The sequence below is a fragment of the Oncorhynchus gorbuscha genome, linkage group LG22 (assembly GCF_021184085.1).
Source record: "Oncorhynchus gorbuscha isolate QuinsamMale2020 ecotype Even-year linkage group LG22, OgorEven_v1.0, whole genome shotgun sequence".
NCBI lineage: Eukaryota > Metazoa > Chordata > Actinopteri > Salmoniformes > Salmonidae > Oncorhynchus > Oncorhynchus gorbuscha.
In genome coordinates this window covers 5,119,342-5,145,712 of record NC_060194.1, presented here as the reverse complement: position 1 = coordinate 5,145,712, position 26,371 = coordinate 5,119,342, and the positions used below count along the sequence as shown (strand labels likewise).

Sequence of the window (26,371 nt, the reverse complement as noted above, 5' to 3'; positions counted from 1 at the left end):
ACCATGGGTACATTTACAATAGTGTTAGGGATGGATTCAATCCGCATTGCAGAGGTATAGCGGAAGATTGTAGCTCTTGAAATGTAAAGACAATGTACCCGCGTTGGCACAGACTGCACTCATGATAAACACTACATATGTCGGCTCATTCGGAAACATTTTTACGCGGATCTTCCGCGATACTGATTGAATCCAGCCCTTAATTTGCAACCATCGCCTCTATTTCAGCATTGATCTGAAAGGTCATATGAGGGTGTGATATACTCCAGGACTCCCAACTTGCAACCAAGCAGAGGTGAAGTGAGGGTAAGGGGTGAATCTTAGAAATAATAAGCAATCCACAGTATATCTAGAAATACTTTATTCCTACGCAGAATAATGTCATTGTTGTACAAAAATAAAGGAAACCATTTCAATAGTAATATTGACTGTAATTGCTCTGAAATACTGAAACAACAATGAAAAAACTAAGCTTGTAACCTGGTTTTCAGCCACAAGACTATTTCCTTCCTTTGCGTGAAATGAGACATAATGCATGTTGAGTTCCTTGCCCACTTGTACTGATCTTTTTGATGTTTCAAAACCCCCCCCCAAAAATCAATTCAAAGTCTAATGATCCAGCAACACAACCCCCCCCCGGGATATGTGATCATGACAATAAATATAAATCTACAGTCCATAAAAACGACCTCATATGAAATAACAATAAATAAATAACTTATCTGTAATAAATATGTTGATTATAATGCAGTAATGCAAAGAGATGCATGGCATCTGTTTCGTACAATTCAAGAGAACATTGAAAAAATGAAGTTACGGAAATCCCTGTTTTTGAGCCTGTCTACCTGTGGTCAAATGCAATGAGATATGGTCCTCTTTTTGACCTTTGAGTCAATATTTTAATCAGCACTCCAGGTCAGTCTTATACATATCCCGACTGCTGTGAATATTAAGATCCTACCATTGTGTGGTCACCATCTTGTTAAAAACTTTTTCCCAGAGACTGTCTTGCCATTCGGTCATGACAGTCTCTCATTGCAACCGAATCCACTTTATCCTCAACAGATAATGTACAACAGGAAAGAGGCGTGACCTCACTCCACCATCATAGACACTCCACAGAATCTCCATCCTGCTTTGTACTGGGGACCAGCCCTGTTGCATATGTTTCGGAGCGACTACTCTCTGCCTTCCCAGAACCTCTCCCTGGACCCAAACTCAGCGGCGCGCCACCATCTGTATATAATCAGGCAGGCGTGAGTGACAGACAGTTGCCACCCTGTCCTATTCATCCTCCTCTTGGCTGGCTCCCTCAGCCCATACACATGCAGCTGGCCGCCGACAGTGACTGGATGGTCTGCCACGTGGTGTGGGCGTCCATGAAGGACACTGGCTCGTAGCGGTCGGGCCGGCAGCAGGGGTGGGCACTGACCCGCCGGGAGGTCCTCCGCGGCAGGGACCCGTTCTCCATCAGGGACCATAGAGCCAGGTCGTAGTTGGTCCTGGACGACTGGCAGGAGCCCACGCAAAACTTGAAGAGGATGATCTCGTCCGAGTCGAAGCCCAGGCCCAAGTCCCGCACCCGCATCTCTCGTTTCTCCACCCTGCAGTCTGGGCTGCTCTGCTGGGGCTGCCTGCCCTTTCCCTTTCCTTTGCCCTTTCTGTCCCTCTCTTTCTCTTTCTTCCTCCTCCTCTTCTTTTTCTTGGCCAAGCCTGTTGGTTCGGCGTCTGAGGGGTCAGAGTTGCGGGGGGAACGGACCACCCACCGGCCACTGGGGTGGTCGTCCGCTTCGTCCATCACAGAGGGGTCTGAAAGAGAGAGAGCCAGAGAGAGAGAGAGAGAAGATCAGTGGCTTGTACTCTGTAATCGTATTGCACACCCTTCTTTTACTATTCCCTATTCATGGAGAACATCATGCTGGATTAACAAGTGATGTAGAAAACCGAGATCTAAAAAGCACTTCCTGGTTCCACTCTTACCGGAGAGGCCATGCCAGGGGGAGTATGGGTCACTCTCCTCCTCTTGTTGCTCATCCACCTCAGGTAGAGTGTCTGGGAGCTGCCTCTCCCACATCCCTCCCACCCGTCCCAAAGCCTGGACAGAGTCTGCCCCCAAACCAGTGCCCATACGGGCCCCCTCCACCAGGGGCAGCAAAGAGACCACCGCCCACAGCACCACCTACAAAAGCGGACAGTAGTTAATGGGAGATGGTCCACAGTTCAGAGAAACAACACAGCCAACAGCATGACAACTATAATAAATGAGGATGACGTTGGAGAGGATGAGATGTTTTTGATAGGTGATGATAATAGTGGTTACGAAGATGATGATAATGATAGTAAAGATAATAAGTCACCAATAAGCAGAACGAGTCACTCACCTTCCAGTTACTCAGGTGGTAAGGGGCGCCTGCTGACGGCATTGCGGTAACCCCCGGTCCGTCTCTCCTCCTCGTCCTCCATCTTGGTCCACCTGGAGGGAAAGCAGAACAAGGCCTCGCTCTGTCAGTTGTCCCAATCTCAAGAACGCACCCTGAAAAGAATAACATAAACTAACGGCACAACATGGATGTGGCCTGCGATAACGTATCCATATTAACGAATACTGTACAAAAAACACCCTTTCAACCCTTAAACGACCCGACGTGTCACATCAATCATGTCCTCAATGCGAAGGATATGTTTATTGTTACGGAGGTAAAAAGGCTAGTGTTTGCTGCCGGGGAGTGCGGCTAGTGTCGGCTTGTCTGTACATACAGCCACACAACAGCTCCTGTCCAGCGACAAAGGCTACCTTCAGTCAGATAGCTGTCAAAGACATTCTTTATTTAGGAGGAGGTAGGGCTGGCTCTGTAGAAGGGGCACCGGGGGAAACCACAGAGATGAGGAGGTGGTGATAAGGGGTGCGAGCATCGCAGATGTTTACATGCGAGGTGTACAGTGTGACCGGGTTAGCTGTATGTCAATGGCAGCACCACATGCCCCACTCAAGGGTTTTTCCTGTAAAGAACCCTAAAAAGGCTCAAACACAACATTTGACTGGGGTTTAGAACATTCGCTAAAAGGTTCCTGGTTCGATCACCGGTTTCGGCAACAAATTTGAGGTTAATGGTAAAGGTAAACAAACAAGTAAATAGAGCTAACAGAGCAGATCAGATTCACAGATAGCGTAGCGGTTCGTGAGCATTGGACCAGTTACTGAAAGGTTGCTGGTTCAAGTCCCTGAGCCGACTAGGTATACAATTGGTTAATGTGCCCTTGAGCAAGGCATTTAACCCTAATTTCTCCTGTAAGTTGCTCTGGATAAGCGTCTGCTAAATGACTCAAATATTGAATACCAATGGGCGTTTGCTCCACTTAATTTGTGAACACAGTGAAGCACCTGCTGCTAGAACAGCGGAGCGTTAATTTAATCAATTGGGCTCAGAAACGCAACAGAAACAAGTGATTCTATCTCTCTCCAAAGAGATGAGTTGCCATTTATTCGTCGTGGACTCATCTAGGAATAAAAGAACTAAAAGCACACGGAATTGCACCAGAGATTAGGCATGGATTCAGCACCCTGCACTACTCTCATTGAGCAGCTGGGGGCTTCGCTGTCCACATCCTGCTAGTGGTCCAGTCTCTCAGCTCTCCGTACGTGTCCCAGCTGACGTGCCATGTAAGTAACACCTTAAGATATGAGCATACGTGGAGGGACTAGAAACAACACCGCTTCTCAAGAGATGTCTTCTGGAAATGTTAAAGCCACATAACGATGAACTCAGTCAAACTTGGTCGGTTTTGACATCAACCGATGTCATGGTGAAATGAAATCCAGCTCACCCGAGAAATTGACACAACACACGCGGATGGCACAGCAGATTGTGTAAAAACGAGCATAGGCCTATTTAAGATACATCAACAGTCATCTATCATCCACCAGAGAGACGCCTGGTAGCTGAACCAGAGCGGGACGTGAAGGTCCACGGTAAGGTATGTAAACTCTGCTGCTCTTCAATGTTTCTAAATACAGCACCTCCGCCTGCGTCCCAAATGGCACCCTATTCCCTTTATAGTGCACTACTTTAGGCCGGGGCCCATAGGACTCTGGTCAAAAGAAGTGCACTACATGGAGGACAATCACCGTGATGCTATCTTTACTCAGGATGATGGAGGACTGGGGTGATTACAGTGCAAAGGTTACGATAGGATCTGTGCTTGCATCACTGGCTATGCTGCCGAAGATTACAGAAGCTTGACTATATCAATATAGTTACTGAGAAAGAATAGGTCAAATCAGGCCCAGGGAGAAAGCAGACAATCTCTTACACAATGGAACCTGAAAAGCAGAGATAAATGTGTGTGTGTGTGTGTGTGTGTGTGTGCGTGTGCGCACCCGCATGTGTGTGTCGGAGGAGAGAGACCGAGAGAGACTGCAATCCAAAACCAGGCAGCAAACTCACCAACTCCCTCTCCCCTAACCTGATGTAAAAACTGCCCATTAAGAGAGAGAGGTTAAAGGGGATTTCTCAACAGATCCCCTCTCGGTCCCTTGAGAGGCCTTGTACTGAGTCCATAATTCCGCAGCTGGGAGCGTTTAGCCTCCTTTAGCCCTGTACGCTGGGTGTCTATGTGGGCCTGTCTGGCCGGCTCACTTCACCCCACCACTCTGGAGCTGTTTACAGTCCAATACCTCCAGCCCCTCAGGGTAGAAGGTGGAGGTGGGCTGCTGAGTCCTGAAGACCTCCAGAGCTTCGGAGCCTGTGTGTGTGTGTGTGTGTGTGTGTATGTGTGTGTGTGTGTGTGTATGTGTGTGTGTGTGTGTGTGTGTGTGTGTGTGTGTGTGTGTGTGTGTGTGTGTGTGTGTGTGTGTGTGTGTGTGTGTGTGTGTGTGTGTGTGTGTGTGTGTGAGAGTTGTGTGAATGTATGTTTGTGTGATGTGCCTCAAGGGATTTGGTATGGTCAGCAGCCTGTTCATCTGCAAATGTGCAATACGAGAGTCGATTGGTTGTCACCTTATATTTGTGTTGTTGGTACAGTGCCCACCTATTACTTATACAGGTCATTGAATTGTACATTTGTTCTGAGTAAGGATACATTTGCCCTGATATAGAGGGGAATAATGTAAGCTCTCCTTCTTAAAACAGTTTTATTAAACAATCAATAATGACATGTTAATTGATATTTGCTCAGGGCCCAAAACGAATATATGGACGGATGACATTGGTTGAACATAAACGTGTGTCACATTGTCATCACCGAGTTGGGTAGCTAGCTATACGTTTAAAGTGGCTTCTTTGTTGTGTTACAGCCTGAATTTAAAACGAGTAGCTGGAATGTCTTGAGTCAATAGGTATTCAACCCCTTTCTCATGGCAAGCCAAAATAAGTTCAGGAGTAAAAATGTGCTTAACAAATCACATAATAAGTTGTATGGACTCACTGTGTGTGCAATACTAGTGTTTAATGTGAATTTTCAACAAAGATTCAACCATAAAGACCAGGGAGGTTTTCAAACACCTCGCAAAGGGCACCTATTGGTAGATAAAAGGAAGCTGAAATTGAATATGCCTTTGAGCATGGTGATGTTATTAATTACACTTTGGATGGTGTATCAATACACCCAGTCACCACAAAGATACAGGCGTCCTTCCTAACTCAGTTGCCAGAGAGGAAGGAAACCGCTCAGGGATTTCATCATGAGGTAAATGGAAACTTTAAAACAGTTACAGAGTTTAATGGCTGTGATAGGAGAAAACTGAGGATGGATCAACAGCACTGTAGTTAATCCACAATACTAACCTAATTGACAGAGTGAAAATAAGAAAGCTTGTACACTATAAGAAATATTCCGAAATATGCATCCTGTTTGTAACAAGACACTAAAGTAATACAGCAAATAATGTGGCAAAGTAATTCACTTTGTGACCTGAACACAAAGTGTTATGTTTGGGGCAAATCCAATACAACACATTACTGAGTACTACACTCCATATTTTCAAGCATAGTGGTGGCTGCATCATGTTATGGTTATGCTTGTAATCATTAAGACTGGGGAGTTTTTCAGGACAAACAATAAACTGAATGGAGCTAAGCGTAGACAAAATCCTAGAGGAAAACTTTGGTCAGTCAGCTTTCTAACAGACACTGGGAGACGAATCCACCTTTCAGCATGACAATAACCTAAAACACCAGGCAAAATATGCACTGGAATTGCTTACCAAGATGACATTGAATGTTCCTCCGTGGTTCCTTAATTCTGCTTGAACATCTATGGCAAGACCTGAAAATGGTTGTCTAGCAACGATCAACAACCAATTTGACAGTGCTGAAAAGAATAGCTGTCAAATGTTGCACAATCCAGGTGTGGAGAGCTCATTGAGACTTACCCAGAAAGATTTGCAGCTGTAATTGCTGCCAAGGTGCTTCTACAAAGTATTCACTCAGGGGGGTGAATGCTATATAAATGAGATATTTCTGTATTTCATTTTCAATACATTTGTAAAAAAAAAAATTTAAACACATGTTTTCACTTTGTCAATATGGGGTATTTTGTGAAGATGGGTGAGGGGAAAAAATATTTAATCCATTTTCAATTCAGGCTGTAACACAACAAAATGTGGAATAGGTCAAGAGGTACGAATACTTTCTGAAGGCACTGTACATCATTCTGTATTCTACATGTGTGAAAGCTCCCATAGAAGCGTAGAGCAAGCTAGGCTGGGATTCCCTTCTGTGTTCTGTCTCACTTTAAAGGGGAAGTTCAGGATTTTACGAATTAAAGTTACACTCCAGTGTCCTTTTCACCTCATTTATCATCTCAGTTAGTTAACAAAAGGCACATCTCAATAAGTGGTCCAGGCATCCTCATAACATGGCACAAGTGTGTGTGTGTGTGTGTGTGTGTGTGTGTGTGTGTGTGTGTGTGTGTGTGTGTGTGTGTGTGTGTGGGGGGGGAGGTGACAACGGAGGGCACCAACATTTTTTTTTTTTACTGTTACTGGTGTGTACATTACTGTATCTTTGTGTGGGATATTGTTTTTCAACAGGAATAGTTTTTTTTTAAATAGCTGGAGTGCGTCTTTAATGTTAGATGGTTCCTTAACCTGAAAGTAGTCTGTGGACCAGGAGAAACTATAAATCATCACTTCCCATTGATTTTAGCTAAAGTTGAAGTTTGTCGCGGCTGCTAGAAAACCGAACCATAGATTACAGTTTCTCCGGGCCAAAAAACATACTTACGAGGTGAGGAACCATCTAACATCAAGTTGTAAAATCTTGAACTTCTCCTTTAACAGCCCACATCCCATCTCTCCAGAACAGAACCCTCTCCTATAATGATGCCCCATTAGAGGTGTTCTATCCGCCAGCTCTACCTGTCATAGACAGAGCCCTGCCGGCATGGGGGTATGGAAGGGACCTCACTAAATCACCACCGCAATAAAAGACACCTGGGGAGAAAGAGGAGAAGAGGAGATGCAGAGTACTAGCCACAGCCGCCAGGTCCTTGCCTAATCATTACCAGACACACTTTTATCTGGGAGGGGGGGGGGGGGGTACACAAACTCCCATATCACCTATGATGATATACTGTACACGTGTTCCCTATTCCTTCTGGTTCCTGTGCAAACCTGTTCTGATATGTACAGTTTACATACAAATCAGAACAGACCATTTGTAAGTCTGGCAGTTTACTACTATGTTTGTTTGCTTTTCAGTTTTTAGACTGTGCTGGTAGCAAACCCACAAACCCCACCCAGTCTTGTACTTGTATGTCCTTACGGTGTTAAAGTGTTGGGTTTGGGTTCGACCCCCCCCCTACTACTCTCGCCACACTGATTGCACCGCTGCACCAGATGTGCCCTTCTAACTGCTGCTAGACTTAGACTGCAGTCAGCAGCGACAGAACCAGAGGGTCTGAATACGACGCATAATCCCCTAATCCCTTCCAGGCTGGAGAGGAGAAGAGGTGATTACTCGTTAGCGCCAGTTTCCACTCTTTAGCCGAGCTGTCACCGGTGGAAAATCCACAGAACGCTGCCAAAATGAGAAACAGAGAGCTGGGGATGTTTGCGGCTCGGAGAAACCCAGTCAGAAGCGGCAATCAGAAGGTGTGGACAACACTTCCCTGGGCAGGCTATCCCTGAAGGAGATGCTAGCTAGAAGTCGTTTCTTGCACTGAAGAGTTGCTTGAGAGTCTTCTACTGAAGACAAGGGGCAGTCTTGACAGATTCATACAGACATGGGGGTTGTGTGCCACACAAAGATACTGATACACAACAGAATAGCCATTTACAGATCAAAGACAGGCTAATAAGAGAGTACTGATCTGTGCTTCCGATCATACTAGTCAAGCTGAATAGGCTCAGCCTGGTCCAAGATCTGTTTGTGCTGTCTTGCCCACTCCTATGGTCAGTGTCATGCCACATTGTCACGTTCACTGGCATGCTAGGCATTAACAAGACAGCACAAGCAGATACAGGATTAGGATATACCAGTGCAGGGTCATTGTTAAGATGAGAGAACAAGGGCCAATATCAGTGTTTAGCTCATAGTGGCTCTGGATAGGAAAGAGGAAGTGGTACAACTGAACCTCAATTAGTCCTTAAGGGTAGACAGAGTAAGCTGGTTGCAATCAGTGGTGCTGGTTAGAAGCAAACAAAGTGGTTGCCTGGTGATAAAACTATAACCTAAGGGCAGAATCCTAACTTGAGATGTGTGCACTTAACTTGGACTTTCTCATAAATCATTTATTTAACCTTCATTTAACTAGGCAAGTCAGTTAAGAACAAATTCTTACTTACAATGACAGCCTAGGAACAGTGGGTTAGCTGCCTTGTTCAAGAGCAGAGCAACAGATGTCTACCTTATCAGCTCAGGGATTCAATCTAGCAACCTTTTGGTTACTGGCCCAACGCTCTAACCACTAGGCCTCCCTTGATGTCAATGGAAGATCTGTGCGAAAGCTTGGGTTCCGCTCACAGATCTCAAGATAGAATTCAGGTCTAAGTGAGCAGTGATTTACCTCCATGGCCCCAAGGTTAGCATCCTCTCACCGTGGAGGAGAGCTCTAGCAAGGTTCAGAGAAAAACAGGTAATGGTGTTTTTACTGGGGAACCAAGTGTTTGAAGTAGCATGGGCGGATTTAGTACCCTCACCCTCATGCCTAAACCCCTGTCCCTCTCAGAGATGCTGTGGAGTGGGAAATCATACTCTCCAGCCTCTTATTATAAGGAACAGGGTCCAGGGGTGGGTGTTAAAATGTATCCTCCAGAAGGACATTAGACATATCACCCCTAACCTTAACCTCAATGGCACTAAGCCACTCCCACTGCTGTGATTGGTTCTTTGGTCAGTTTGCTTGGCTCTTTAGAGTACCATAGTATGAGTCTTAATACCCATAAAACCTAGCGGTCAAACTCGTTTTTTCCACCACTCATTTTTCTCATAGGGGATTTTAGACACTTAAAATAAGGGCTGTATTTTGTTTAGGCCTACCCTGACGTGATGTTTCGATAACCGTGTAAATCTCTCTCGGACAAGGTGACTTTTATCAATATATTTGCCTGTATTTACCCCCCCCCAAAATTAAATGCTATTTAGCTGCTAATGTGGCTATCATACAGAACTACAAATTCAGTGATGCTCTGGATGAGACTGCCGAATCGAGGCAAAGGTAAGAATCTCTGGATTAACAATCTGTTAACTACATTTAGTGATGAATAAATTGGCTAAACTTACTTTAATTTACAATTCTGTGAACTCTCTAGGGCAAAAAAAAAAAAAAAACAGCCCTTATTTGAATTGTTTCTAAAATCCCCTATGAAAAAAACGATTGGAACCATTTCCTTGTTGGGTATTATAACACCTCCACTGTGGGGCTCTATTCTAACTGAAAGAAATGTACTACTGTGGGGTTTTACATGTGAAAAGCAATGTCTGCCTTTTTTCTACTAAGTCGGACACGGGGTCATTGGAATGTTCAATTGATTTGAACTTTGTGCTTTGTGTGAATGGAAACAACTGCCTTCACAGACAGTTTTTCTGGAGATACCTCATCGCAACCAATAATGGACGACTTCATTTGACCAAGACACTGCATGTACCGGTTCTGCCTTTGTGTCTTGCTAGCACACTCCCTAGTCCCTATAAGATCCCAAATTCCAAGCTGATTAATGCCGTTTAAGAGGGAGTCACAGAAAAAGAACACTTGGGTGAACCTCACCTTAAATGGGAACACATTAAGTTGTGTTATGGCAGCGATAGAGGATAGGATTTCAGATGACAGGCTTTGTGAGCGCTACAATCTGCTGGAGTCACATCAGCAGGAAAGAGTGGGAGAGCGAGAAAGGAGGAAAATGTTGGAGACAATATATGGAGAGATATCTTCAACAACAAATGAAAAGCAAAAACATAACTGTCCTCAATATGTCGTCATCTCTTTTTAAAACACACAAACATGTTTGTTTTACTATCCTTGTGGGGACCAATGAAATTGATTCTCATTCAAAATCATATTTTTCCTTAACCTAACCCTGACCTTAACCTAACCCTAACCCTTCACCTCAAAACCCTAACCCTTATTGTAACCCCAACCCTAAACTTAGGAACCTGCGAAATGTCCCTAATTATCCGAATTGTCCTTGTTTTACTATCCTTGTGAGGACCCCCCCCCAACCCAACCCAACCCCACCAAACCTCCTCTCCCCTTTCCCTCAACATCCCATGTCTCATTTCGTCTAATTAAGTTGAGTGTGGTCCAGACCCAGGGAAAGCTGGCCATTAATGCGTCACTGCATCTGGATGAAACAAACGCCCGGCAGAGCGTTTTTCCGTGTCGCCCGCTTGTCTTGAACCCCAGACGGGCTCTGGTAATGACCTGCTGGCCCGGTAGTTCAAAGGAGCCCTTGACACCATGATGAATGAAGCTGACCCGGCAATTTCGGAAGAATACAGCTTATTGTATCAAAAAAAAAGTGCTCGCAGCCACAAACACGGCAGTGCAAACACTGCTAGTTAACATTCTTCCGAATTCAAGAGCAAATTTATAAGAGTGAGATCTTGCGATAAAAACAGGAGTTTTGCTACGTGTTTCATCAGTGTTTTGAACTGTGGTAACTATCGCTTTGTTCTAAATGTAAGTCTGCTTGAAGAGCCAAAGTGCTCAACGACAAATCAGCAATAGACATTAAGTACAATAACACAGGTATAATACTGGTATACTTAGCAGTATGTCCCAACTGCAAGAAAGTAAGACAGAAATGGAGAGCGTTGACAAAAAAAAAACGAAATTCCTTTTGGTCAGATCATGCCCCCTTCACTTTACCCCAGAAGATGTATTGTAGCTCAGTGAGTTCGTTAAACAATTCCAGATTGAGGTAGGTTGCCCTGTGGCACTCCAGGTTGCATAACCAATCCCTCTCATTACTTACACACTCTCACAGACAAGGCAAGCCAGACAAACCTTCCCTGTGTAGACTTCTAAATAGAACTCAATTACAGTGGATTTAGTATTTAGACCTTACAGAAATTCTGAATTCAAAATGGATTAAATGGATTATTTTTCTCACAGATTTACACATAATACTGAATAATGACAAAGTGAAAACGTGTTTTTAGAAATGTTTGCAAACGTTTTGAAAATGAACTATATACACTATATATGCAAAATTAGTGGATTTGGCTATCTCAGCCACACCCGTTGCTGACAGGTCCAAAACAATTGCACACACAGCCTTGCACACACAGCCTTGCACACACAGCCTTGCACACACAGCCTTGCACACACAGCCTTGCACACACAGCCTTGCAATGTCCATAGACCAAAGATTGGCAGTAGAATGGCCTTACTGAAGAGCTCAGTGACTTTCAACGTGGCACCGTCATAGGATGCCACCTTTCCAACAAGTCAGTTTGTCAAATTTCTGGCCTGCTAGAGCTGCCCTGGTCAACTGGAAGTGCTGTTATTGTGAAGTGAAGACGTCTAGGCGCAACAACGGCTCAGCCGCAAAGTGGTAGGCCACACAAGCTCACAGAACAGGTCCGCTGAGTGCTGAAGCGGGTAAAAATCATCTGTCTTCAGTTGCAACACTCCCCACCGAGATCCAAACTGCCTCTGGAAACAATGCCAGCACAAGAACTGTTCGTCGGGAGCTTCATGAAATGGGTTTCCATGGCCAAGCAGCCACACACAAGCCTAAGATCACTATGCGCAATGCCAAGCGTCGGCTGAAGTGTTTCCAATTCATCCCGAAGGTGATCGATGGGGTTGAGGTCAGGGCTCTGTGCAAGCCAGGCAAGTTCTTCCACACCTAACTTGACCAAACCATTTCTGTATGGACCTTGTGCACCAAGTGTCAGCTGGAGTGGTGTAAAGCTTGACGCCGTTGGACTCTGGAGCAGTGGAAACGCGTTCCCTGGAGAGATAAATCACACTTCACCATCTGGCAGGCTGACGGACTAATCTGGGTTTGGTGGATGCCAGGAGAATGCTATCTGCCCCAATGCATAGTGCCAACTGTAACATTTGGTGGAGGAGGAATAATGGTATGGGGCTGTTTTTCATGGTTCAGTCTATGCCTCTTGTTCCAGTGAAGAGAAATCTCAACGCTACAGCATACAATGACATTCTACACGATTCTGTGTTTCCAACTTAGTGGCAACAGTTTGGGGAAGGCCTTGTTCTGTTTCAGCATGACAATGCCCCCGTGCACAAAGTGAGGTCCATACAGAAATGGTTTGGTCGAGATTGGTGTGGAAGATCTTGACTGGCTTGCACAGAGCCCTGACCTCAATCCCGTCGATCACCTTTGGGATGAATTGGAACGCCGGGCCAAATCGCTCAACGTCATTTCCCAACATCACTCTTGTGGCTGAATGGAAGTCTTCTTGGTATGCAACTGCAGTATAGATCTGGCCATGTGTTTTAGGTTATTGTCCTGCTGAAATATGAATTTATCTCCCAGTGTCTGGTGGAAAGCAGAATGAACCAGGTTTTCCTCAAGGATTTTGCCTGTGCTTAGCTCCATTCAGTTTCTTTTTTATCCTGAAAAACTCCCCAGTCCTTAACGATTACAAGCATACCCATAATATGACACAGCCACCACTATGCTTGAAAATATGGAGAGTGGTACTCAGTAATGTGTTGTATTGGATTAGTATTGTGGAGTAACTACAATGTTGTTGATCCATCCTCAGTTTTCTCCAATCACAGCCATTAAACTCTGTATTTGGCCTCATGGTGAAACCCCTGAGCAGTTTCCTTCCTATCCGGCAATTGAGGAAGGACGCCTGTATCTTTGTAGTGACTGGGTGTAATTAATAACTTCTCCATGCTCAAATGGATACTCAATGCCAGTTTTCTTTATACCCATCTACCAATAGGTGCCCTTCTTTGTGAGGCATTGGAAAACCTCTCTGGTCTTTGTGGTTGACTGCTTGACTGAGGGACCTTACAGATAATAGTGTGAGTGGAGTACAGAGATGAGGTAGTGATTCAAAAAAACATGCTAAACACTATTTTTGCACACAGATTGAGTCCATGCTACTTATTATGGGACTTGATAAGGACATTTTTACTACTGAACTTATTTAGGCTTCCCAAGATATTACAGCTTTTAATTGTTAATTCATTTGTTTAAAAAAATGAAAAACATACTTCCACTTTGACATTATGGGATATTGTGAGTAGGTCAGTGACCCCCCCCCCCCCAAATATATATATATATAAATGTAATACATTTTAAATTCAGGCTGTAACACAAGAAAATGTGGGAAAAGTCAATGGGTGTGAATACATTCTGAAGGTCCTGTACATTTTCAAGTGATCTAATATTTGCTTTACCACTAGGGGGAGGGAGTAGAACTTTGATAACACTTGAGTTTAGCTACTTGCAGGTAATAAGAAATATACAACACGTTGATGCATTTAACGTTGATATGGAACCATCCGCCTCCCAGAGGCGATACAGACGGATTTTAAGATGCAACAATGAAAGAGAAGTGAAGTGGAAATGAGAGCATGTAGTGAAATACACCTCCAGTCCCAAAAAACACCCTCTCATTCCGATAAAGTACAAGCTTGTTTAAACAGACCGTGCAGGCCACACAGAGGGAGGTTGTAGGAAAAGGGAAAAAAAGAGTGTCCAGTTGATCTGATCCCTAACCGGGCTGCAGACCTCCATGACCTTTGACCCGGGAAAGTGGAACCAGTGGAAGGATCACAGGAGAATGTGAGATACCTCAGGTACCACAGATCTCATGCTCTCTCACACACACACACACACACACACACACACACACACACACACACACACACACACACACACACACACACACACACACACACACACACACACACACACACACACACACACACACACACACACACACACACACACACACACACACACTACTACCTGGAAGTGAAATAGCAGAGTAAATGGACAGTCCTAAATAATCAACTCAAGGGAGCTATTTAGTGCCTCACTTCACACATGCACGCACAAACATTGTTTGCGTATAAAAGCAGAGCCCTTATTATCGAAGGTTGGACAATATCATCTTTCTGCTCTTTTGCCGATTCCGAGTTTGCTTTCTGCAACTCGTATCAATGCTGGTGGATTGACATCGCCCGTGTTTCATTCTGGGGGAACTTGATTTCCCTACAGACTGCAGAGTAGCTAACAGTAGGAGCCACCTTGAGTTTGGAATTCATCTTCAAACGTATACAATTTGGCCCAGTTCCCTGACCTCCCCAATCTACACTGTGCTACTGGGATGCTAGAGGTCCAGTAAGTGCCCGACAAAACACTGAGACTAAAGCCGCCACTGCATCAGCCTTCCCATTAGAGGTGAGTATAAAGTCAACTAAGAAGGCAGACTAATACTGCAGGTAGCCTAGCTGTTAGAGCGTTGGGCAAGTAACTGAAAGGTCACTGGATCGAATCCCTGAGCTGACAATGTGAAAAATCTGGCGGTGTGACTGTGAGGAAGGCACTTAATCCTAATTGCTTCTGTAAGTTGCTCTGGATAAGAGTGTCTGCTAAATGACCAAAAATGTCTCTAGCACCTGGGAGGCAATGGAAATCAGGTGAAATGGATACGCCTGTATGTGTGAGGTTGTATGCATGCTTTTAGGGGGGGGTACACGCTGAACATTAGCACGTGTGTGAACAATGCTTTGATATTCAGATTGCAGCCCACCCTTGGAGAGGGTCACACACTCAGACTTCCTAGCTGCCACTGTTTCCTCAGAGTAAGAGATTACCAGGGAATTGACACAATAACATGTCAAGGATAACCTATACTGTAGCCAATCTACATTGGGCAGGATCAATTTATACACAGAATAAGATTTTTTTTAGGACTGATTTGAATCAGAAAGGTTAGAAAGGCTGTATTATTATTATGACGATAGTGTTCAATCAGTTTACAGAGGCAGAATCAGTTAGTGGCATAACAGATAAACATTTCTGACAAAAATAATCCCAATAGGTCTGCATAAAAAAAATCTGGTGACTCAACAAGTCAGGCCAGAACAGGTGGCAGGTGTGATCAAAAAGAGTTTTACATGACAAAAGCAGCTGCTGTGAAAAGAAAGCCTTTGACATCAAACCAGCCATTTAATTGTTGGCGTAGCAAACACTAAGAGAAGGCTAATGACTAATGACAGGTAAGGAATGTGGCTTTCATAGCAGCAATGTACCATAACACGCAAGTAAATGAATAGGAATTTAATCAATTTGTCAAAAATCAGTTTTAAATGAATTAAATACCTCATGTAGTCTAAATTCATTATTTCCTACTCAAACAAATATATATATTTTTTTGTAGAATTAAAACGGAAAATTGTGCGTTACCGATTATCCCATGCGTATAAATCCAGTCTGAGCGCACGCCGGAGAGGTCAGACCCTTTCCCCCAGCGTGCTCCTGGTCGGCTGTGGAGCATGTCTTGGCGGTGAAAATCCACACAATGATGCCCTTTAAATGCACATCATTTTCAAGCGTCCAACTTTTCAGGTTATCTCCTCTTTGCCTGAAGTGAACAAAAAAACAACAATTCAAAGGCTTTGGTTTCAGGAGAGCGCGAAAGGCGCCTCCCTCTATGCGGCCAAGCCTTTCTCTTCTCCTCTCCACCAAATCCTTTCAGTTTCAACCTGCATAGGAACACAATGTGTATAAATATAATTTTAATTTCGTAAAAAGTTGAATAGTACAGATAAATACGCACATTACCAAAATATGTATGCTGCACGCTGTCAATTTGAATTAAAGGCACTGCAAGTACATTTTTGGCTAACTTAAATCTCGTGGGAACATTCCGTTAATTATTTAATGTTGGGCACATCTGTAGAAATGTCAAAGGCTTTATCATTTCAAAGAAACGTTATTAAATGAACACACTTTATTGGCTGTTTGTGAGTGTGTGTGAGAGAGAGAGAGGGTTCATGTATGATAAATTACAGACTCAGGGTCTTATGTATCATGCATTGTTATTGACAATTATAAACCATTTCTAAACATACAAAGCAATATAACGTGTATATTAAGTTCACCCTTACCTTTAGGACTTGCTCAGTCTTGCCTCCAAACATTGAGTTGAGAAATTAGTAAACAACGCGCCAAGAACGCTCATAACCTTTGGCTATTCCTGGGTTATTCCACAATACAATTTAAAAACATAACATTTCCAACATACACGTTCGATTTTTTGGGATAGAACTGCATGTCCTTGTTACAGAAACGTTGTCTATAGTGTCTCTCATTCAGACCTTGGAACTCGATGCCGTTCTTGTCTTTGGTACCTGTTATTTTTCACACGTATACCTCAGGTTCAAAGACTATTGATGAGACCCTGCGCGCGTCAAAATCTACTTCTCAGCAACTGAGGATAAACGCATTTGCAACATTTCAACTCCATGTCATTACGTGGTGACTTTGCAACTATTACCGAAGCTCCAAATATTGTACGCTATTCCATCGATCTTTGTTGAGGAAATATCAGACACACCTAGGACAAAAAAAAATGCATCCAATGTTCAGCCTTTGCCGCTGTTGTGTCTATTCTGCCGCACACTACAGAAACACCATACAATACACAAGCACTGGAGGCTAAATATTCACCACGCTGCTCTGCCTGTCAAAAGTCTTGTGAAACCAGAGAGAACGGACGCGGCGAGAGTGCAGTGATTTCTCCTGCCCCTCAACATAGCTAAAACATAGTTGTGTTCATGGAGAGGAGGGAACACTGGAATTGTCATATTTGAATTGCTTTTGTGCTTTGGATCTGGAGACCTGTTGGTGTGTAAGTATTGACAACATGGTTCTGAGAAAGAAAACAAGAACAGGAGTCCTACATATATTTTGAGGAGATGCATGTTCTTCTAAGAATTGCCACATCGCCCACGGACTGACTCCCAAGTTGTTTATGCTCCGAGTCCCATAAACTTGAGATTTTTTACTGCATTTCTTACATCCTTCATCAACTAACAAGACACACACACACTCGTTTATGTTTGCAACCTCCACTTCATGTTTACATAGTCACACAGGGCCTCCCTTACAGACTGTGTCACCAAGTCTACTGTCACCCATGGCGAGAGGGATGGATCGAGGGCAGAGGCCGTGAGGGGGATTCCTTCAGAAAGGGCCTGCCTGACACACTTCAGGCCAGGCGTATGGTTGCACCGTACAGCACGCACCTCAACTCCAGAGCCTCGCACCCCAACCCAACCCTCCCCACCTTCCACCCCCTTACCAGGCCAGCCCTCCAGCACCTGCACAATGGGGGAACTCCCTCCTGGGCAAACAGTGGGGCCTGCAGAGCACAAATCCTGGGCAAACAGAGCCTTGCTCGCCCCGCTCCCCGCTCCACCACACACAAGGCAGAGACAAACGCAGGGGAGGATCCGCGCCCCCCTATAAATAGAACCTGGGTAACAATACACACAGCTGACTGTGGCAGGCAGGAATGTGTACAGCACCTCATGGCAGGTTCAACAACAAGTGGGCTGTTCTGTGCCTATGCCAGAGGGGGACGGTCAAGCAAGGGGGAACCTGGGTAGAGGGGAGATGGGGGAGGATTAAGCAATACATGGTTACTACATTTCTCTGGATGACCCTCACACAGTTAGAGACGGAAATGTGAAACCATTAGGCATAAAAACACATCAATGCTGGAGAGTGGAAATGAACCACAAGAACACAGAAATGAATGGATGACAGTTTCAAAGCTTTCTGAAGAGGAGCTTGACAATGTTTTCTTTGAACATGCCTTTGGCAATAAGTGTTGCCTACATATACGTTTTCTCACTGACAACTTTATTTTACAGCCATGACATCAGTTCCATCGGCATTGCTACTTAAAGGTCCAATGCAACCATTTTATCTCAAATTGTATCTGAGTAACAATTAAGTACCTTACTGGGATTGTTTTAAATTAAAATGGTCAAAAGGAAACAAAATAGCTTCTTCGCGAAGAGCAAATTTCTCAAGCAAGAATTTTGCTAGGACTGTCTGGGAGTGGTCTGATTGGGGAGGGGAAAACTAGCTGTGATAAGCAGAGAGGTTTGGAACACTCTTTCTTATTGGTCTATCAACTCATTTACTGCCTGATGATGTCACCAGGCAGGCCAAAACTCCATCCCACCAAAACAGACTGAAACTTCAGGCAGTCTTTTCAAACAGCTCTGACACTAAAAAGGGCATTATCGTCATAATCCCAATTTCACAGTATTATTCCAACCTGTGTGGAAATATATATAAAACACAGGAACAACATGTTTTTGACTGCACTGGGCCTTTAAATAACCAAAAATGTGTTTTGAAATGCATGGCTTTATGACAAGAGCAGTCCCCTCTCTGCGGTCCTGGGTACCAAGCCATCACTTTGACAGATGGTAATGAACTTGTGCGGTATTGTGTGCGACTTCACAGCACAACTTTGTGTATACCCACAGTTAAGCCCATGCGCACAAGGACAACAAACTCTCAGGCACCAAGAACACACACACACACACACACACACACACACACACACACACACACACACACACACACACACACACACACACACACACACACACACACACACACACACACACACACACACACACACACACACACACACTCTGAACACTACTTTGGGCATAATATGCTGCATGTCACCTCACGTAATATGCTGTGTCACCTTGCTCCTCCCATTCCCACAAGGCGGTAACGTCAATAGGTGAAATCTCTGCCAGTAACTCTGAGCCCTGGGTCCTCCAGTACTCCCAGGAATAGCCGAGTCAGAGAAATGTAGTCAACTAAGGTTTTGGATAAATGACAATTTAAATGACTGCCAACCTTTTACCTGCAACTGAATTGGCTGCGGAACAATACAAAGTGTAATACAAACAGACATTACTTCTTACCTCTTATGAATATGACATACTGACTCAACCTGCAATGACAAATCCGTACTTTGTACTACACTTCATCTGACAGGCTACTTCACATATAGTATACCATGCCTTTTTCCATAGCCTACTTATACTTTCAAACTCATTTCCTCATCACACTTTTCATTAAATGTCTTAGATAGTCACCTAAAACAGATGCCCGAGATGAAAAGCTGAATGACTTAATAGTTAGTTATGTAGTTATGCCAGCAAGTCACCGGCCAGCTGCAAGGCAAAGCCATTGTCCTGTTAATAGGGCTTCTCGCTCCAGTCCAGCACACACAGGACACTTTATTATTACCCAAATGTTTCTTAGCAGACGCAGAGTTCTCAAGTACCTGTACTGCTCAGCAGGCGGCTGTCCAGAGCAGTTTCCACGGTTACCAGATGGACGTCTGGGCCGTTGGACCTGACCGTGTCCAGCCCTGTTTCTAGACAGGATAGAGGGCTGTCCCAGTCCCGGATGGCGGGGGGGATTATGAGAAGGTTGGAGGGGGGTAGGAGTATGGTGCACCCTCCAGATGTGAGGGACAGTTTTTAAGAGAGTTCGGTTCCCTTTGGGTTTCTCCAGTTTCATCTAGTGCACAGGTCCGTTCACTGCCCCCACCCTCGTCTATCCCAAGGTGCCTTTCCTCCTTGGGTCTTGTCCAACTGTCATGTGCAAGTTTATTTTTCGCTTTTCAAGAGTGGACCTGCATCAAATCTAGGTTGAAGGACAAAGTCATGTAAAGTCCACCAGGATAGAGTGGGTTTGCTTCCCGGGACCACCCCTAAATCAAATGTATGCATGCATACATCGCTATGGATAGAGCGTCTGCTAAATGACATTATATTTCTTTTTACTAAGACAGTCCAAATTTAGGTGAATGCCATTTTAGCGCTTGTCAATTTATGAAATAAATCATGAATCGAACATTTCCCAGAAAATATTTTGGGGATTTTCATTTCATGAATGGTCTCTCAAGGCTTGTTATGGCAGTGTTTATGCAAACAGTCGACAAATACAGCTTCAGAAAGTATTCCCAACCCGTAACCTATTCCACATTTTGTTGTGTTACAAAGTGGATTAAAATGGAATTAGATGGTCATTTCTGTCAACAATCTACACAAAATACTCTGTAATGTCAAAGTGAATAAAAACATTTGACCGTTCTTAAGGAATGTATGGAAAATATGAATATATCTTTGATTAGATAAGTATTCACCCCCTTGTGTCAATACATGTTAGAATCACCTTTGGCAGTGATTACAGCTGTGAGTCTTTCTGGGTAAGTCTCTAAGAGCTTTGCACACCTACATTGTACAATATCTGCCCATTATTCTGTCAAGTTGGTTGTTGATAATTTCTAGACAGCCATTTTCAAGTCTTGCCATAGATTTTCAAGCCAATTTAAGTCAAAACTGTAACTAGGCCACTCAAGAACATTCAATGTTATCTGGGTAAGTAGTGAATATTGATTTGGCCTTGTGGTTTAGGTAATTGTCCTGCTGAACGGTGAATTTGTCTCCCAGTGTCTGTTGGAAAGCAGACTGAATGAGGTTTTCCTCTAGGATTTTGCATGTGCTTAGATCTATTTATTTTTTATCCTAAACATCTCTCTAGTCCTTGCCGATGACAAACATACCTATAACACGATGCAAAAAAATATGAAGAGCGGTGCTCAGTAATGTGTTAGGCTTGGGGCAAATCCAACACTTTGTATTCAGGACAAAAAGTGAATGTCTTCGCCACATTGTTTTACTTTAGTGCCTTATTGCAAACAGGATGCATGTTTTGGAATATGTGTATTATGTACAAGTTTCCTTATTTTCACTGTCATTTATGTTAGTATTGTTGAGTAACTACAATATTATAATAATAATAATATTGTTGATCCATCCTCCTGTACGTTATCTCTTATCACAGTCATTCAACTCTGTAACTGTTTTCAAATCCCCATTGGCCTCATGGTGAAATCTCTGAGTGGTTTCCTTCCTCTCCGGCAACTGAGTTAAGAAGGGAGCCTGTATGGTTCAGTGGCTGGGTGGATTGATACACCATCCAAAGTGTAATTAACTGCACCATGCTCAAAGGTATATTCGATGTCTATTTTTTTTGTTTTATACCAATAGGTGCCTTTTTTGTGAACCACTAGAAAACCTCCCTGGTCTTTGTGGTTAAATCTGTGCTTGAAATTCACTGCTCGACTGAGCGACCTTACATATAATTGTATGTGTGAGGTACAAAGATGGGGTAGTCATTTAAAAATAATGTTAAACACTATTATTGCACACAAAGTGAGTCCGTGCAATTTATTATGTGACTTGTTAAGCACATTTTTACTCCTGAACATATTTTGGGCTTGTAACATTTTGGGGTGGCAGGTAGCTTAGTGGTTAGAGCGTTGGGCCAGTAACCAAAAGATGGCTGGATCAAATCCCCAAGCTGACAAGGTACAAATCTGTTGTTCTACCCCTGAACAAGGCAGTTAACCCACTGTTCCCAGGTAGGCTGTCATTGTAAATAAGAATTTGTTATTAACTTACTTGCAGAGTTAAATAAAGATTTTCCTTTTTAATTCCACTTTGACATTATGGAGTGTGTCACATCTCAATTTAATCCATTTTAAATTCAATGAGGAAAAAGTCAAGGGGTTTGTCACTTAGTGTTTATTTTTGTATAATAAGTTGTTTATAAGCCTTAGTAGCACTTTAACCACCGCAATTGTAATTAGAGAATGTTCCAGTAATGACAGATGATACCAGAAGGCTGCTATTCCAGATGTTAATCTATCTGCTTCTGAAGGGTTCCTGTTGTTGCCATTTGAGGGTGTGCTCATAAAATGCACTCTGGAGTGCCAGAGCGTGCTCTGGAAGTTCGTAAATTCAGAGCGTTGTCAGATTGTCCGTTTTGTAAATTCAGAGCGTTTAGCTCTCAGAGTGTTCAGAGCACACACTGGACGCTCTGGCCCAGGAGAAGGGTTGATCTGAGCGTACTGACCTCACAACGGCAGTCTAGCACCCAAGCTAACTGGCTAACGTTAGCTAGCTTGCTAGCTACTTCCAGAAACAATGACAGAACATTTCACTCTGACAATTTTAGGCTGTTTTCATGTTATCCAGAGCGTTGGTGACTAGCTGTGCTGCTGGCAACAATTTAATTATGCTTTTTGCCAACGCTTACTGACATATACACTACTGGTCAAAAGTTTTAGAACACAGACTCAAAGGTTTTTCTTAATTTTTACTTTTTTCTCAATTGTAGAATACTAGTGAAGACATCAAAACTATGAAATAACACATATGGAATCATGTAGTAACCAAAAAAGTGTTAAACAGATCTATATATATATTATATTTGAGATTCATCAAATAGCCACCCTTTGCCTTGATGACATCTTTGCACACTCTTGGATTTCTCTCAACTAGCTTCACGAGGTAGTCACCTGGAGTGCATTTCAATTAACAGTTGTGCCTTGTTAAAAGTTAATTAGTGTAATTTATTTCTTTGTTAATGCGTTTGAGCCAATCAGTTGTGTTGTGACAAGGTAGGGTTGGTATACAGAAGATAACCCTATTTGGTAAAAGACCAAGTCCATATTATGGCAAGAACAGCTCAAATAAGCAAAGAGAACCAACCGTCCATCATTACTTTAAGACATGAAAGTCAGTCAATACGGAAAATGTTAAGAACTTTGACATTTCTTCAAGTGCAGTCGCAAAAAAACATCAAGCGCTATGATAAAACTGTCTCTCATGAGGACCGCCACAGGAATGGAAGACCCAGAGTTACCTCTGCTGCAGAGGATAAGTTCATTACCAGCCTCAGAAATTGCAGCCCAATTAAATGCTTTACAGATTTCAAGCAACAGACACATCAACATCAACTGTTCAGAGGAGACTGTGTGAATCAGGCATTCATGGCCAAATTTCTGAAAAGAAACCACTACTAAAGTAATAAGAAGAGACTTGCTTGGGCCAAGAAACACGAGCAATGGACATTAGACATAGAAGGCCAACATCCCGGAGTCACCTCTTCACTGTTGAAGTTTTGCAGGTTCTATTTAATGAAGCTTCCAGTTGAGGACTTGTGAGGCGTCTGTTTCTCATACTAGACACTCTAATGTACTTTTCCTCTTGCTCAGTTGTGCACGGGGCCTCCCACTCCTCTTTCTATTCTGGTTAGAGCCCGTTTGCGCTGTTCTGTGAAGGGAGTAGTACACAGTGTTGTATGAGACCTTCAGTTTCTTCGCAATTTCTTGCATGGAATAGCCTTCATTTCACAGTACAAGAATAGACTGATGGGTTTCAGAAGAAAGTTCCTTGTTTCTGGTCATTTTGAGCCTGTAATCAAACCCACAAATGCTGATGCTCCAGCATTTGTGGATTAGCTAACACAACGTGCCATTGGAACACAGGAGTGATGGTTGCTGATAATGGGCCTCTGTACACCTATGTAGATATTCCATTACAAATCTAGCCGCAGTAACCATTTACAACATTAGCAATGTCTACACTGTATTTCTGATCAATTTGATGTTATTTTAAATGGACAAAAAAATGTGCTTTTCTATAAAAAACAAGGACATTTCTAAGTGACCCCAAACTTTTGAATAGCGTATATATATATATATATATATATATATAAACATTTTCTGAAGATCGTTTATGACATTATCGATCCAGTATTAAAAAAAGCCATAAACCTGACACCGATTATGTCCCCCAAATGCCATGGAATGAAGAGAGGGATGGGTAAAAAGAGGGACAGCGCTGGTCAGAGTGAGAAAACGAGGACAGAGAGGGTGTTCTCCATTGTCTCAGTTTACCCTCTCCAAAGTAAACAGAGTGAAAGGCGGATGTTGTTCTCCTGTCTGTGTGTGCGTGCCTTCTTTCCCTTTCACACGTCCTCGACATTTACGAGGAGTTTAGGTTTCGGCCCAGGGGTCACACCCTTCCCATTCCAAGCCCATGGAGAGGAGGCGGAGTGCAGAACCTGTCGCCGGGAATAAACGGGGAGTCCGCTGAAGGGCCGCAGGCCGCACGTATTCGCCACCCGGGAGGCAGAGCGTGGTTGGGGCGAGCCGTGGTGATAGTAAAGTCGGTTGACTCAGAGCCAACAGAGCCGTGAGAGCGGCGTGTTAGTGGGCCCGGTGTTGCTGGCACCCTTTCAACGGCAGGATGGAACACCCCCACTGGCCTTTTGAAATGCTCCAGCGTCCCCCACTCGAAATTCGCTTACAGCACCAGCAGCTGTGCAGAAGTAATTTCTCTCACTCGCTCCCACTTCCGTTTGCATAGATCAGTACCTAGTGAAAGTCTACAGAATAAATACTAGGGGAAAGCACCGTGGGCAGGCATTTTCCTTCAGAAAGTAGAGACTTCACATTGTCTGCTACAGTGCGTTTACATTTAACCTGGGGCGGCAGGTGGTTAGAGTGTTGGGCCAGTAACTGAAAGATTACTGGATCGAATCCCCGAGCTGACAAGATAAACATCTGTCTTTCTGAACAAGATATTTAACCCACTGTTCTCCGGTAGGCCGTCATTGTAAATAAGAATTTGTTTCTAACTGACTTGCCTAGTTAAATAAAAAATGTTTAACCATTTATTGTGTCAATAAAAACAGCTGGACGTAATGACATCACAAAAAAACGTTTAGATAAATCCTGCAGTGTCGAATAAAAGTGGCTGAAGTGTTTCCATTACAGTGTTGTGTTGTGTATTCATGGATGGGAAGCCTGCCTTCCTCAAAAAATGTACCAAGAAAAAAATATATAAGAATTGAACTTTCCTCTCTTCTCTGTGTTTCATAAATGTCCTTCAATTCGCAAGAGATTGAACGTATCTCACTGGAGTAAGCATCAGAGCGAACGAAACAGCACCTCTGTCTCAGTATGTATAGCCTGGTCAGAAAGAGTATGACATCTTTGCCGCCCATAGCATTGAATGCAAGGGAAGCCAGCGATAATTTGGCCTCCCTTGATAAAAATGAATAAATAATAATAGCCAAATCAGCATTGAGTTAAACTGAGCGAGCTCAACTGTGAATGGTCCTGGCACACCCCCCAAAAAGTGTAAAGGGAAGCCAGTTTGAATTTGGCTTCAGACCAGATGTCATTAAGTAACCGTCATTATTGACAGGAAAAAAATTGAATTGCTGCACCTCTAAGTGTTGTTTTCCTCCAGTGGCTAGCAAGCGAAAATAATCCCTTTCCTAAATTAGCCATGGATGGAAATAGGGATTTGGACTAATTTGCCATACTGGCCAAATTAGGTAAAACCACAAGTCTGATTATAACGCAGATTCTGATCCAACCATAAATTCATACATTGTGCCCCTGGCCTGAGAGGATGGCATTGGCGTTTCTCTACAAGTAGGGTGAGTCAATATGTTTTCTCTACTTGTTACTATATTAGACTAAGACAATTAGACACACGCACGCACGCACGCACGCACGCACGCACGCACGCACGCACGCACGCACGCACACACACACACACACACACACACACACACACACACACACACACACACACACACACACACACACACACACACACATTCTATTTAGCTTACGTTGTTGGGCAAAATTATTTTTTGTATCTTTTAGTTGTTACTATATTAGACTAAGCATAGGTGATTAGATAGATGATGTTGAAATGTTGAATTTTAAATGGTGCTGGAATAGTGGCGGCAGCTCCTGTTTTCTTTGCAACTTGGGGTAACTCTCCGTGGTTCTAAATCAATAGTTTTTAAGTTGCCTGAAAATGTGGGAAACGTTAACTTGCTTGACCATGATGTAGGTCATGTTCACTGTTTGTTACATGCAATATGATTTGTGGACTTCACCGGACAGATGTTGCTCTCCGGTTTTGTAATGAAACGAAAGTGTGGTTGAATTTATTCTGCCACTGTGTGTTCTTATTGTCTCGGCCTATATATCACAGTCGCAAGGCATATGAA

General features: G+C 43.4%; 1 protein-coding gene across 2 annotated transcripts; it reads right to left on the bottom strand.

Moving 5' to 3' along the window:
• Positions 1–352: 352 nt before the first annotated feature.
• LOC124009685 (artemin-like) lies at positions 353–17,696 on the bottom strand. Of its 2 annotated transcripts, XM_046321752.1 has the most exons (5): positions 16,546–17,696; positions 15,842–16,019; positions 2,382–2,473; positions 1,981–2,179; positions 353–1,809 (listed from the first exon to the last, which is right to left on the bottom strand). In XM_046321752.1, exons 2-5 carry the CDS (start codon positions 15,930–15,932, stop codon positions 1,313–1,315), a joined length of 879 nt encoding a protein of 292 aa, XP_046177708.1. In that variant the 5' UTR covers positions 15,933–16,019; positions 16,546–17,696; the 3' UTR covers positions 353–1,312. The 2 variants fall into 2 exon arrangements, with proteins under 2 accessions (XP_046177708.1, XP_046177707.1); XM_046321751.1 differs by having other exon boundaries at positions 15,842–17,696.
• Between the last annotated feature and the right edge of the window lie 8,675 nt (positions 17,697–26,371).

What these genes read in the sequence shown, in the direction of transcription:
- LOC124009685 (XM_046321751.1), bottom strand. Translation starts at nt 15,932, where the DNA reads ATGCTCCACAGCCGACCAGGAGCACGCTGGGGGAAAGGGTCTGACCTC. An exon ending in TTATACGCATGGGATAATCG is followed by an intron (nt 2,474 to 15,841) that starts GTAACGCACAAT and finishes CTTTCCCTCCAG; the next exon opens with GTGGACCAAGATGGAGGACG. An exon ending in CCCCTGGCATGGCCTCTCCG is followed by an intron (nt 1,810 to 1,980) that starts GTAAGAGTGGAA and finishes TCTCTCTTTCAG; the next exon opens with ACCCCTCTGTGATGGACGAA.